We start from the raw sequence: 13,551 nt of genomic DNA, 5'->3' as shown, positions 1-13,551 counted from the left end.
AATGGAAAGCCATAAATGAGAGAGAAAATTGAAATGATTCACTCCTAACTGGTTTGTAGAGGTTGTGCATTCCTCTGGTTAGTCTAATATAACGTCCAATTGTTTTATCTATAAATCTTTTACTTGCTGTCACAAAACTCTTGCAGCTTTCCAACTGCTATGGCAATTAAAACTAACTTTTTTAAAGCAGTGTATTTTCAAAATGTTTTTAAAATCTAAGCTTCACAAATGTGTGCTAGTGATGTCAGGATGTTTAAATGAGTGTTCTGTAGCTTCTAAACTGAATGAAGGTGTAAAATGTGTTATCTGTATTTAATGACTGACTCCCTATTAAATCATTTCTGAATATTACTACACAAATGGGAGAGGGTGGTTAATACAAAACACCTTTAAGTGATTAACTGTCATTGCTGCTGTTTGGTTACGCCAGTAACATTCTAATGCTTCTGTAGGTAGTGGATACAATTCAGTGTATTTTATCCTGTGTTAAGTATGTGAATGTCTTTTTTTTTTTTTTTTTAATAATACTGTTTGACATAAAACTGGATAAAAGAAGTGCTCAAGTAAAATGTGGAAGCAATTACTATGACTGAAGATATTATGATAGAAGAACACAAAGACTTGCACAAGAAAGATAGAGTGCAATGTTGCTGGAGAGAATATGAGAGACATGCAAAGCAAAATGAACTAAACTAGTGCAGTAAATGTTAGAACTCTGTGCAATTTTATTGTATAAAATTATACATAGAATGTCAGTTTTCAGTGATGAGCATATATTAAGTATGCGATACAGATACTAGACATTAATAGAATGATATGAAAGTTTAATTATTATGTAATCTGCAACATAATTGTTGCTTACAAAAAAGCCTAAAGTAAAACAATAGTGCATGATTTTCTCCTCACTTAATGGCATGCTGATGTCATACCATGGACATCCGGGGTTCCTCCTGATTTACACCAATGTAAGAGGAGAATAAACCTCATAAACATTTTAATTGTAATTCCAATATTAACAAAAAAAAATCCCTTTTGTTTTGTTGAAAGGCAAGTTCCACCTCCGTTCTTCCTTTCAAATCCTTACAGTTAACTGATCTGCATATTTCTTGATGGAGAAGGACTTTCATAAGTGTGCATGATCACACATCCAGTAAAATAGTGCAATTTTTGTTTTTAAAACATCTCACACACATACACAAAGTGCTATTATTCGGCTGTACAAATGTGTGCCCCGAGTGAGCTTTGAGATGCTAATCAGTGGAGCTTGACTTTTGTTCCCTGCAGCAAATTTTAAAACTATTTCATCATTAGTTGATTCCTTGCACAATAAAAATGTGGCCAAAATTATAGCAGAAATAACATTGTTTATCGTGGTTTAAACTGTCATTAGTGTGCTGCTAGTTCTCTATATGATTCTTGCATAGATTAGTTTCTTGGTTTGTCTCTTGGAGGCTGTTTACAGAAAAGGTTGACTTAGTACATTTGTTACAAAGGGGGATGACTTTTCTTAATCGTCAAGTATAGTTGATTTCTTACTTCTCCTCCACCCCTTGAAATGTGTGCACATGCTCTCCTTTACACACTCTGTGCCTCCAGACATGGCTCAACTTTTCCTCTGCAAGCTGAACTTTGCTCCTTTGAGCAGAGACAAACAGCACAAAACATGAAGAGTTAGTATGTAAGCTTTCTTGCTTTCTTTCTTTTTCAGGAGGATAAAAAAGAGTTTTGGTTTATCTAGAGATGAAGCCCTCAGTTCTTCATTCAAATATATATGTGAAAATTATCAACCTCAATTAACAATATCGTCTAGTTCATGAAATAATGCAGTAGTCACCAGAACAATAGGCATGCAAATAATGAGCTGTTTTTCCATTTTTAAATATTTAATTCAGAAATCTTTTATTGGATGAGCAAAGAAATTTTTTTGGAATTTATGGAATCCAGTAACTGGAGGCTTTAAGTGGGGGAAAGATTTATTTTAACTTAGTGTTTCTAGTATAGCAGTTTTCTTTCATTATCTTTTTGCTTTTAATCTTATTTCAATATATTTGGGGATAGCAGGAAGGAAAAGGAAGGGGTCGGCTGTAAGTACAGCCAAGCCTAAAGAGTGAGCCGTATCGGGCCTCTGCTTTCCTTTAGAGTGAGGTTAGTGCAGTTCTGCTGGCTTCCTTTGGAAGGAAATGCCAGGTTCCCTGTGCAAACATCATCCCTTATTAAGACACAATCTCTCATTATGCAACATGTTTACGTTTATTTTCTTGAATGGAAAGGCCAACTGAATAAATGGGTGTGACAATATGCTACTTGTATCAGAATGTCATTGCGTTTCTTGGAAAGTCACCATATACCAGTTGTAGCCACTCCCTGGGTTTCCTGGGCTTAGGAAATGTGAACAGTATGTGTGTGGTAATGGGAAGGAGGAGGGTGGAGGTGCTCTGCTGTTGCTGCTAAGAGCTCTCTGCTCTTAATCCTGGGCCACGTCAGGAGCATTCTAAAGCAGTTTATCTTTATATGTCGTCTTGAATATAAGAAACAACGCTAAACCCAGCAAAACTCATTTCATATGTAGCTTTTTCCACAGCCTTCAGATCAAAGTTATTTTCTTTGGGCTGGACTAAATTATACACAGGTCCCAGGAGTGAAGGACACTGAATTAATGCACTATGTCACCCAGTACTGGCTATAGAATATTTTTATCGAAGTCTGAGACACAACATCTCTTTACTACTGCATTAAAAATTAATGCACAGATTGCCAAAAAGAGCAAAATGCATAAATAACAAAAACAAATTTTGCAAAGGCTTTGTATGCTTTGGAGTCACCTTAAGCAGCATTGTTTTAAAGGCGAGTATTAGATATTTCTAAATATACATTTAATCGGTATTTGTTCTCCTTTAGCTAATTAGCAGAGAGGAACACTAATCTGAATAAAACAACTGTATATAACTTCATTGTGGCCAGGGCCGGCTCCAGACCCCAGCGCTCCAAGCAGGCGCGTGGGGCGGCATTGTTCTGGCAGGGTGGCATTTGGCTCCGGCAGACCTTCCGCAGTCATGCCTGCGGGAGGTCCACCGGAGCCCCGGGACGAGCGGACCTGCTGCAGGCATTACTGCGGCGGGTGCGCTGGTCCCGCAGCTCGGACGGAGCTCCCGCAGGCATGCCTGCGGATGCTCCACCGGAGCCGCGGGACCACGGGACCGTCCGCAGGCACTTCTGCCCCGGCCACGGGACCGGGGAAGGGCGGCGGAATTTCTAGAGCCGCCCCTGATTGTGGCAGTAGGTGTTGGAACTGGCATTTTTAAAAGAGTAGAAATGCACTGTTCATTCTAGGCAGTGCCATAGGGTTATTGGCCCCTATATATTTGATTTTTGACCCTTGTTAGTTTAGTGTATTGGGTCAAAATTGACTACAGTTTATTTCAAATTTACTGAAATTGATCTTTGCCTTCACATACTTAGGGAGAACAGGTCCATGTAGGCAAATCTCTGGAATTAACCCTGTCTATATATACACATAGCTATTTGGGTTTAATACAGGACAGTGACTGAGATTTAAAAAAATATCGTAATGGTATAAACTGAGGCTTGCACTGTTTGCTCCTGATGTTAATTGGAAGTGAGGAAGCAAAGTTTTCTAGTATAACAAAATCGAAGTCTTTAACATTATTGGAATTTTGGTCTTAAAAGTTGGACACTGAATGCAATGCCCATCTCTGCTTGATGGTATTTAAACAGAGATTGTTTCCAAATATTTTGAAAAAGGCATGATATAAATGAGTGCTAGGATGCAGTGTCCCTTAAAGCTCTATTTATCCTGCACACAGTTTGACTGGATAAAGCAATTTTAACCCCATTTATCGCCATGCACTAGTACTCACCTGTTATTTACTCACGTAAGAGAAGGTCGATAATGCAGAACAAGGGGGGGTGCTCTTTTGTGATATAGAACATACATATTCATTAACTCTGCTGTCCCTATGGGCACTTGTCATATGTCCTGATGATCTTTGTATGACAAAAGGAAGTGGGGGTAAAAGGGGAATTGCCTCAATGGATTGAAGATAACATGAGAAAAGGTAAAAGAGACACCGTGACAAATTGGCTACCAAATAGTAACGTTAAAGTGAACTAGCAGCTTTATACCAGAAGAAATACATGTGATCTTTGATCAATAGCAGTGTATATACAGACCAAAATATTACAAATAAAAACATCATTAGAAAATCAGAAATGGACCAAAAAACCTAGATATGAACCTCTAGGAACTCTGAGAGAGTGTAACTCTCGATCTGAGCTTTGCATAGCTAGACCATCATTACTGAAAATCCATTTTTTTTCTTCCACCTGCTTGCTAAAACACAAATTCGGGATTCCGTGTTTCCCCTGCAACAACTGATGACATGAGAAAGGCAAATAAAGCAGCACAAGTATTACATCTACTCTGGTTTCAGGGGTTTGTATTTCTACGCTGGCAAGGGAAATACTGGATCCTGAATACTAGCCTTGGAAGGGAAACAAAGCAGGAGATTACTTTCAGATATCCAGTTTAAAATGGTTGTGTTTTTTTTGTTTAAAGATCTCACAAAGCTCCGGTTTAAGTCAATGATAGCTTAAGTGCCTACTTCAGTGGGATCAGGATCAGGCCCTAAGTCTGCACGTGTGTGTGTATATATATTGCTTTTGAATACACCAAAAATAGTATCCAATAGAATATTCTGCTATAATCAGTAAAAACAAGTCTTACCAACTTGACTATTATAGTTATCAAAATCCCTGCAGTTACACTGCAGTAGTTACACTGCTTCTCATGTGGACAGAGTCATGAATTTGCAGAAGGCTGGTATGTTAAATGATCTAAAGTAGATTGTGGCAATGCATATGTATTTAGTGGACAAAAAAGGGACATTTTTTCTTACAATTACAGTGGCTTTTTTTTGCACTTGTGCTTTCACCTAGCACCCACTCGGAAATTATTATTGTGAGTTGTTATTTGTTCAGCACCCACACTTGCTAGACTGTTTACAGTTATGGCCTTTCCTCTGAGGAACATGCAATGTAAGAAAACAATGTACAGATGCAAAAAATCAGAATGGGTAGCAACAAAAAAGCTGCCCGTATGAATGGTACAGTGTGGCGAAATGTCTTGTAATAGCAATTTGTTTCTTCCGTATTATGTAGTTGTTTTAAAGGGGCCTATGAACACTTTTGTGTGTGTAGTGGGAGTAGGGTTAAGGGAGCACTTGGGTTTGTAGAATTATTTGAAGAAATGCACCTTATATTTTTGTGTGTCAATCTTACGTATAAAAAAGGGCCCAACAAGTGCATAAATGGATTCACCTACAGTATGTAACAATAATGAATCAATGCAGCTACAATTTAAGGCAGGGAGTATTTGGCTGAGAACAAAATACATTACACCTAATACATTATACCTCTACAGAGAAATTGGTATTTCCGAATTTGCATAGAAAGAGGTCAATTCAGTGCATAAGTAATATGTGTTGTCCACGTTGACTCTTTATTTCTCTGTCCATCAGTCTCTGTCTATCTATTTTAATTTCATAGAGCTTTTGATGTCATGGGATCTTAACTATACCTGCTAAAGAACATTTAGCCAGAAACGCCTTTGTGATTTTTTAAAAGTGCTGCTTTATGTAAATGAGAAGGAATGGAGAGGGGGGAAGTAATTTGCTGTAAATGTATTGTAATTTGCAGTCGTGAGGTGTGAAAGTGTGATTTAAAGGAATAATCATTTGACAGTATTTAAATTAGATAATTGGGACACATTAGTTTGAAACTACAGGTTTTGAGAATCGTTCTTTAACCAGTTCCAAGCTTCCAAATGTGCTGTGTATTTGTAGTTCTTTTTAGCTGTTATGTGTATATTCCCTAAAGTCACTAGCATGTTAAAACAGTATGGTTTAAAGAGAGGTTAGAATGGCACCTATTAGGTGACAGTTGTTCTCAGGGCACCTGCTAGCAGTTGGAGTTTAAAACCCTGATCTTGCTCCCATTGAAGTCAATGGCAAAACTTCTGTTGACTCAAATGGAGCAAAACCAGACCTTAGCATGAAAATGCGGACAACACTTTAAAATCCTGTTTTCCCAGGTTTACATCATATGTAAAAGTTAACCCTGAGCTCTCATTGCCAAACAAAGTCTCCAAACCTGGGCCCTGGCCTTTTCCTCTGATCGGCATGGGTAGAGCCTTATGTCTGTACAGAATCCCATAAAATAAAGGGATTCCTCCTTCCCCCTATTTAAAATAACTAGTTAATGTATGTTTTTGGTCCTATATTATTTCTGAAGATTCAAGATAACCCCATCTCCTGCCATCACCACAATCCCTGCCATTCTTGGAGAATGCATGATATTTACATAAAGTCATACTCCTTTAACTAATTAGTGTTCGTCTCCTCTATTGAACTTTCCTAGTACATTAATAAGCAAAAGTTATTTTTTCTGCCTGCTATCCTAGATGGGGGAAGATTGTTGGGTGAACATATTAGGCTGAACGAGTTGTAACCCATTAGAATTGTTGGGATATGCTGAATCATACACTATTTCTTCTCTCCCCGCCCCCGAGATAATATGCCTTGCTAAAGTTTCTAATAGAAATCTCATATTGAATCAAGAGAAAGGTTGTAACATAAACCAGTCAATTAAAGTTCAAAGGAAGGCTGCTGCTTTGCATTTATCTCTGCTTACTGGGTCCAACCCTGTGAGATGCTGAGCTCTTTCAACTCCCATTGAAGTCAATGTGGATTGAGGACACTTTGCACCACACAGCAGACACTCAGTATCTTGAAGGATTAGGCCCCATATGTGCATCTGTGATGCCTAGGAAGAACTTGGATGTGTTAAAACATTGCGAGGCTTTAAATTGTCAGTTTCCTTATACTCAGTTAATTTTGTCACAACGGTAGCATTATTTGCATATAGTTTTTATCTGTAAAGCTGAAATTGCAAATATACTTGTGCTTTATGGAATTAAGTGTATCACACTCTGAAAGTCTTATTTAATAAGTTTTGCATTTTCAGATTAAATATGTAAAAGCAGAAGGAAAAAAGAATGATTGAACATTGAGTAAAAAGGGAATTGTATATTAAAATTGTTAGCCATGATAATTATTCTAAATGTAGTCCAAACAGATCCAACTGCTTAGAATTATGGAGGAGAAATGTAAAATAATTCTGTCAGAACAAAAAAAAATGCTTAGGATTTTTAGTATGGTACCTGCCTCTTATATATAACATGTTAAATTATCTAAAAAGCAAATTTCTGTTAAATAGCAGTATGTATTTAAAGAATTGAATTGTTGCCTTATGCACTTAGCATGCCTAAAAGAAAACACCAAAAAAGCTCTGTCAAGCAAAGGAGAACAGAACAAATAATGCTCCCACAAACACTGAGGAGCTATGAGAACAAAAAGAACACGTTTGCTCACCAGAAAAAGTGCAAACTGCATTTTTTATTCTGACTCATAAATTTGACCCTTGTGATCACTATTCACAAAAGGAGTTAAGCAACAAAAGTTTTTTATACTAATTCAAATTAATGTCAAATTGAGGAAAAAGCTCTTTGTGCCCCCAGGTCCAGGCCAGCCTAGTGAACTTCACATAAATACATGTTTCTTCAGTGCATACTAATATAAAGTAAATATTTATGGTTAACTATTCAGTTATGTTTCCAAATAACACCAATGATTCCAATGCACTAAAATAAATGCTCAAGTTTCATGAGATGAGAACAGTCCTGTTTTCTTCAACTTATCTAATCAAAACCTAATTCTGCCTTTAACAGCCTTTGTTAAGTGCAGTGGTATTTAGTATGCATCAATAAATAAACTTTCAATTATTGTGCAGAAAGCACGTCCAAAGATTGGCTTCAGCTTGTCAGGCTATCAATTATCTAGCAATTACTCCAAATAAAGAATTTTGATTGATTTGATATTTTTCTTAGTATCGGAGAGAACTGAAATGTCATAAAATTCAGTCATCTTCTACGAACTCAAATTAGGGAAAATTAGGTAGGAATATTTTTAATATGCCCCAAATTTGGATTTTTAAATATTTTTAAATAGACTTTATGCTCCACATTGTGAAAAATGGAAAAAAATAGTTTTCATGTAAAAACTATCTAAGCATAATGACCTCTTAAATATAGTGGGAGTGTGTATATATGTGAAAAGTTATAATGGAAGCCATGCTTATGGATACCATACAATACATGTTGTTATACTGTGGCATAGTGAATAGCTTCTTTTATTTTATTAAAGTGGCCTCTCCTTCTTTCACTTGGCAATAAAGGCATTTTGCCCAAATTACAAAATGCACATTCATTAACTAATATACGAGTGTTTGCCCGAACTGTCTGCACAAGTAAAGGCTGTGTCCGTTCCCCTTTTACTTTATCTTTCTCATAACTTTCACTGCTGCTAACTGCTGAATTCTTTTCCAAGACCCTTTCTCATGGCATTCATTCATGTGTATCTAGTGAAGCATCAATCTACTCAAGTTATTGTGCCTCTATATATAACAGAAGCCTCCTGTGTTGTGGTAACCTTTCAAGCCCAAAATCACAGAACATGGATAACATACATATATATCTAAATATTTTACAGTGTGAATGAATTTGCAGGTCTTTTAGGCAGTTTTGCATTACAGAAATGTTAATATTCTTTCCGTTTAAAAAGGCTGGAAGTAAATCCCACAATGCAAGGAGAACTTTGGATGCTGGCTACTTGCAATTGGCTCTTGATGATTTGCTCTTAAGATTTCCAGCAGAATTTAACAAAAGTATGATTTCTGAAAAACTGCTGCTGGTTCCTCATTAAAACTACAAATTTCATAACTGAGCGAGATTTCCGTAATTTCACCCAATTACATGATACATTTCCCCTTTTAAAATGCAATGGTTGAAACATCAGAAACAATTAGCAAAAAAAGATTAAATTAATTCCAAATGAAAGTAATACATCTGCCAATAACTCAGCCTCAAAACTGCATTTGTCAGAAGAATTTCTATAGGCTATAGGGTAACTGGATAATGGTTAACAGGCATTTTTCTTCAAGTTGTCATAAGTGCTTGAATAATGGGGGGAAAGATAGAACTGGGGAAAAACAAACAAAAATCCCACCAGACCTAATCAGTGGCATGCTCATGTGGAATGAGATCTGCAGTATTTGTACTAATAAAATATAAGGCTCAATTAAGCTTTACTTTGCAGTTTTCAGGCTAAATTTAACTGATTTAGTGATTTGCAAATGAATACCTGCATGACTCCTAAAAATAAATAAATAAATCCAAATGCAAATTAGTGCAACTGCAATAAAATATATTTGCAAATGAATCCTGTTGCTTTCTTCATTTATTGTGTAATTACTGCAATCCTTCCCACCTTGTTTTCAGTATTTCTTAATCATTAAGTCGGAAGCATGACAGCAGTGCCAGCCCTGGCGTGATTCTCTTTGACTAAAACCTTGTAAATTAACACAATTAGCACAGCATCATCCTGCTAATTAACTTCCAGTGTCTGGTGCAGTGGTTTTGCAAACAAGGAAGAGGGAGTCAGAAGGGAATAAACATGCCATTCTGTTACCAAACTGTGTGCTGTGTTAGGTTTAGCTCAGTGAGGCTAAGCTGGCCATGTCAGATGCCAGAGTCAGGCAATGAAGAGCTAAAGGGGTTGGGGGAAAACAGGAGGGGGTAGAAGCTGTCAAAATAGACCACAGTAATTCAGAAGGGAGCTAGTGCCACAGATGCTTCATTTAGAGTAGGCCTCCTCCTTATCAGGGAATCTGTGCCAGAGGGCGCAAGACTTTGCAAAAATCACTTTGGGTAATACGAGAGAGATTAAGGAGGCCTATTTGATACAGCTGTACAAAAATCAGGAATGGTCTACCATGCACAGGTAAGAGTTGGAGGGGTTATTATAATACTTGTAAATTACTCTTACTGCGTATGATGGATTAAAAAAATCATCCCATTATTTGCGAGATTAATTGCTTTAAAATGATAGTCACACAGTCACATTTTGTTACTTAGTTTACTGTACTGACAGGGCTGATAGCCAGCAGTGCGTGTCACAGAACTTTTAGGGGCTAGACTGCATTTCTTTTCTTTTTTTGGTACCCTGGAGGCTCTGAGGGGAAGAAAAAAAGAAAAAACAAGCAAGGAGACCGACAGACAAGTGATGCTTGTTTTTTTTTTTTTTTTTTTTTTTTCCCAGAGCCTCAACAACAGAACTGAGAGGCAGAAAGGAGCCAGTTGTAATTCATACCGAGTTGTAGGCTTTGTGTGATGAAAGCGACGGAGCGCTGCCTGGGAGATTGCTTTGCTGCACTCCACGAAGCAGATTTGAAACTGTCGTGGGCCACTTTAGATGAGAGTTGGATTATGGAATGACCTGCTATGTCTGTGTCATATTGTTCTGCGCAGGGTGCATTATACTGTGCTAACTAGGTGTTCAGTACCAAATAAGAGAGGTATCCTAGATGTGATCTGTCAGCTGTGTCTCATATTTTTATATTGGTTAAAATATAAAACTGAAACTGTGATAAGAGAAGACAGAACAGTTGGGTATCTTCTATGTTAACAACAAAAATCCATACTCTGGGTACTTAAAATGTATTGGGTCTTGTTTAATTACTTTAAGTAATCTGGCTTTAAGAAAATAAATATTTCCCCCCATCTAAATTTAGCAAAAGTATGGCTGTGTGTGTGTGTCTATATTAAACAAATCTGACTATTGATAGTGTTTTACAAAGACATTCAATTGCATGTGTAGTGTGATTTTATTGTTTTTAATCTATAGTATAAATACAGTTGTCACTATGCAGGTAACTAAAAAAGTGTAAACAGATACTTTTAAAAATTCATTTTCAGAGCATCTGAAAATGGCTCAGACCACTGTTAACTGTGTTTTCCCCCCAACCCTAGGCTTGAAGATGCAGTGGACGCCGGAGCATGCCCAGTGGCCAGAACAGCACTTTGATATCACTTCAACTACCCGGTCTCCTGCTCACAAGGTGGAAGCATACCGTGGACACCTGCAGCGCACCTATCAGTATGCCTGGGCCAATGATGACATCTCTGCGCTGACTGCCTCTAATCTATTGAAAAAATACGCAGAAAAGTATTCTGGTATTTTAGAAGGCCCAGCCGACCGACCCATCCTTAGTAACTATTCCGAAGCTCCGTCAGCACTGGTGAATGGTCGGAAGAATGAAAATGAACCCTGGCAGCCTTCTTTGAACTCAGAGAGTGTTTATCCTATGAACTGTGTCCCGGACGTTATTACTGCCAGCAAAGCTGGAGTAAGTGCAGCCCTCCCTCCAGCAGATGTCTCTGCCAGTATAGGGAGCTCACCTGGGGTGGCCAGTAACCTGACAGAACCTAGTTATTCTAGTAGTACCTGCGGAAGTCATACAGTACCTAGTCTTCATTCAGGGCTCCCATCTCAGGAATATGCCACAGGATACAATGGATCTTATTTACATACTAGTTACAGTGGCCAGCCAGCACCTGCACTTCCATCACCTCATCCATCCCCTTTGCATAGCTCTGGCCTCTTACAGCCGCCACCACCGCCACCACCAGCCCTAGTCCCAGGCTACAATGGGACTTCTAACCTCTCCAGTTACAGCTACCCATCTGCTAGTTATCCTCCTCAAACTGCTGTTGGGCCTGGGTACAGCGCTGGTGGTGCCCCACCTCCCTCAGCATACCTGCCTTCAGGAATTCCTGCTCCTACTCCTCTCCCCCCTACCACTGTACCTGGCTACACCTATCAGAGTCATGGTTTGACGCCCATTGCACCATCGGCTCTGACAAACAGTTCTGCAAGTTCTCTCAAAAGGAAAGCTTTCTATATGGCAGGGCAAGGAGAAATGGACTCCAGTTATGGAAATTACAGCTATGGCCAACAGAGATCTACACAGAGTCCCATGTACAGAATGCCCGACAACAGCATTTCAAATGCAAACAGGGGGAATGGCTTTGACAGAAGTGCTGAAACATCATCCTTAGCATTTAAGCCAACAAAGCAGCTAATGTCCTCTGAGCAGCAAAGGAAATTCAGCAGTCAGTCCAGCAGGGCTCTGACACCCCCTTCCTATAGTACTGCTAAAAATTCATTGGGATCAAGAACAAGTGAATCTTTTGGGAAGTACACCTCCCCAGTAATGAACGACCATGGGGATGAGCACAGGCTCCTCCCTCACCCAATGCAAGGCCCGGGACTTCGTGCAGCTACCTCATCCAACCACTCTGTGGACGAGCAACTGAAGAATACTGACACACACCTCATTGACCTTGTAACCAATGAGATTATCAACCAGGGACCTCCTGTGGACTGGAATGACATTGCTGGCCTAGATTTGGTAAAGGCTGTCATTAAAGAGGAGGTTTTATGGCCGGTGTTGAGGTCAGATGCATTCAATGGACTGACTGCTCTACCTCGGAGCATCCTTTTATTTGGACCTCGGGGAACAGGCAAAACATTAATGGGTAGATGTATAGCTAGTCAGCTAGGAGCCACGTTTTTCAAAATCACTGGCTCTGGGCTTGTCACAAAGTGGTTAGGGGAAGGAGAAAAAATTGTTCACGCTTCCTTCCTCGTGGCAAGGTGTCGCCAGCCTTCAGTGATTTTTGTTAGTGACATTGATATGCTTCTTTCATCTCAAGTGAGTGAAGAACACAGTCCAGTAAGTCGGATGAGAACCGAGTTCCTTATGCAGCTGGACACTGTTCTAACTTCTGCTGAGGACCAAATAGTAGTAATTTGCTCCACAAGTAAACCAGAAGAAATAGATGAATCTCTTCGAAGGTACTTCATGAAACGACTTTTAATCCCACTTCCTGACAGCACAGCGCGGCACCAGATAATAGTACAACTGCTTTCACAGCACAATTACTGTCTCAATGACAAGGAGGTTGCACTGCTTGTCCAGCGCACAGAAGGCTTTTCTGGACTGGACGTGGCTCATTTGTGTCAGGAAGCAGTGGTAGGCCCACTCCATGCCATGCCAGCCACAGACCTTTCAGCCATTATACCCAGCCAGCTGAGGCCAGTTACATATCAAGACTTTGAAAATGCTTTCTGCAAGATACAGCCTAGCATATCTCAAAAAGAGCTTGATACATATGTTGAATGGAACAAAATGTTTGGTTGCAGTCAGTGATACTTCTTAAAAAAAAAATGAAATGAATGTTGGCACACACACAACCTGCTACATAGGGTATAGAACCCCTTTTCAGTAGTGTTAAAATTGCAAAGGGTACTGGGAAGACTACAATTACCTTGCATCTAAAGAGTCAGGGTAGACTTGAAGGAAAAGTGCATCAAACAAGAGCTGTTGATCTGAAAAACCACACATGACAGAAAGCGTATGTTGATGCTCAGTTCTGTTCAAGCTAGACAACACTCACCAAGGAGCAAGGTGCAAGTGGGTTGATTTCAGAAGGACGTGAACCCTGTGTGTTGATTCCATTCTGCTGTTCTTGAGATTTAGTTGCTGTCAAGTGCCTGAAGTGGTGCTTTATTTTTT

The 13,551-nt window shown here is 39.0% G+C and overlaps 1 protein-coding gene across 5 annotated transcripts in view; it reads left to right on the top strand.

Moving 5' to 3' along the window:
• FIGN (fidgetin, microtubule severing factor) overlaps positions 1 to 13,551 on the top strand; it is a 117,296-nt gene that overhangs the window by 96,562 nt on the left and 7,183 nt on the right. For all 5 annotated transcript variants that reach the window (XM_044978351.1, XM_044978349.1, XM_044978352.1 and 2 more), the window contains one exon: positions 10,943 to 13,551. This exon is cut by the window's right edge and continues 7,183 nt beyond it. In XM_044978351.1, coding sequence (XP_044834286.1) covers positions 10,951 to 13,185 — 2,235 coding nt within the window. In that variant the 5' untranslated portion in view covers positions 10,943 to 10,950 and the 3' untranslated portion in view covers positions 13,186 to 13,551. The remainder of the gene's footprint in view (positions 1 to 10,942) is intronic.

Source organism: Mauremys mutica, chromosome 10 (genome assembly GCF_020497125.1).
Source record: "Mauremys mutica isolate MM-2020 ecotype Southern chromosome 10, ASM2049712v1, whole genome shotgun sequence".
Taxonomy (NCBI): Eukaryota; Metazoa; Chordata; order Testudines; family Geoemydidae; genus Mauremys; species Mauremys mutica.
Note: the sequence above shows the minus strand (reverse complement) of the source record. Positions and strands in the feature narration are given on the sequence as shown.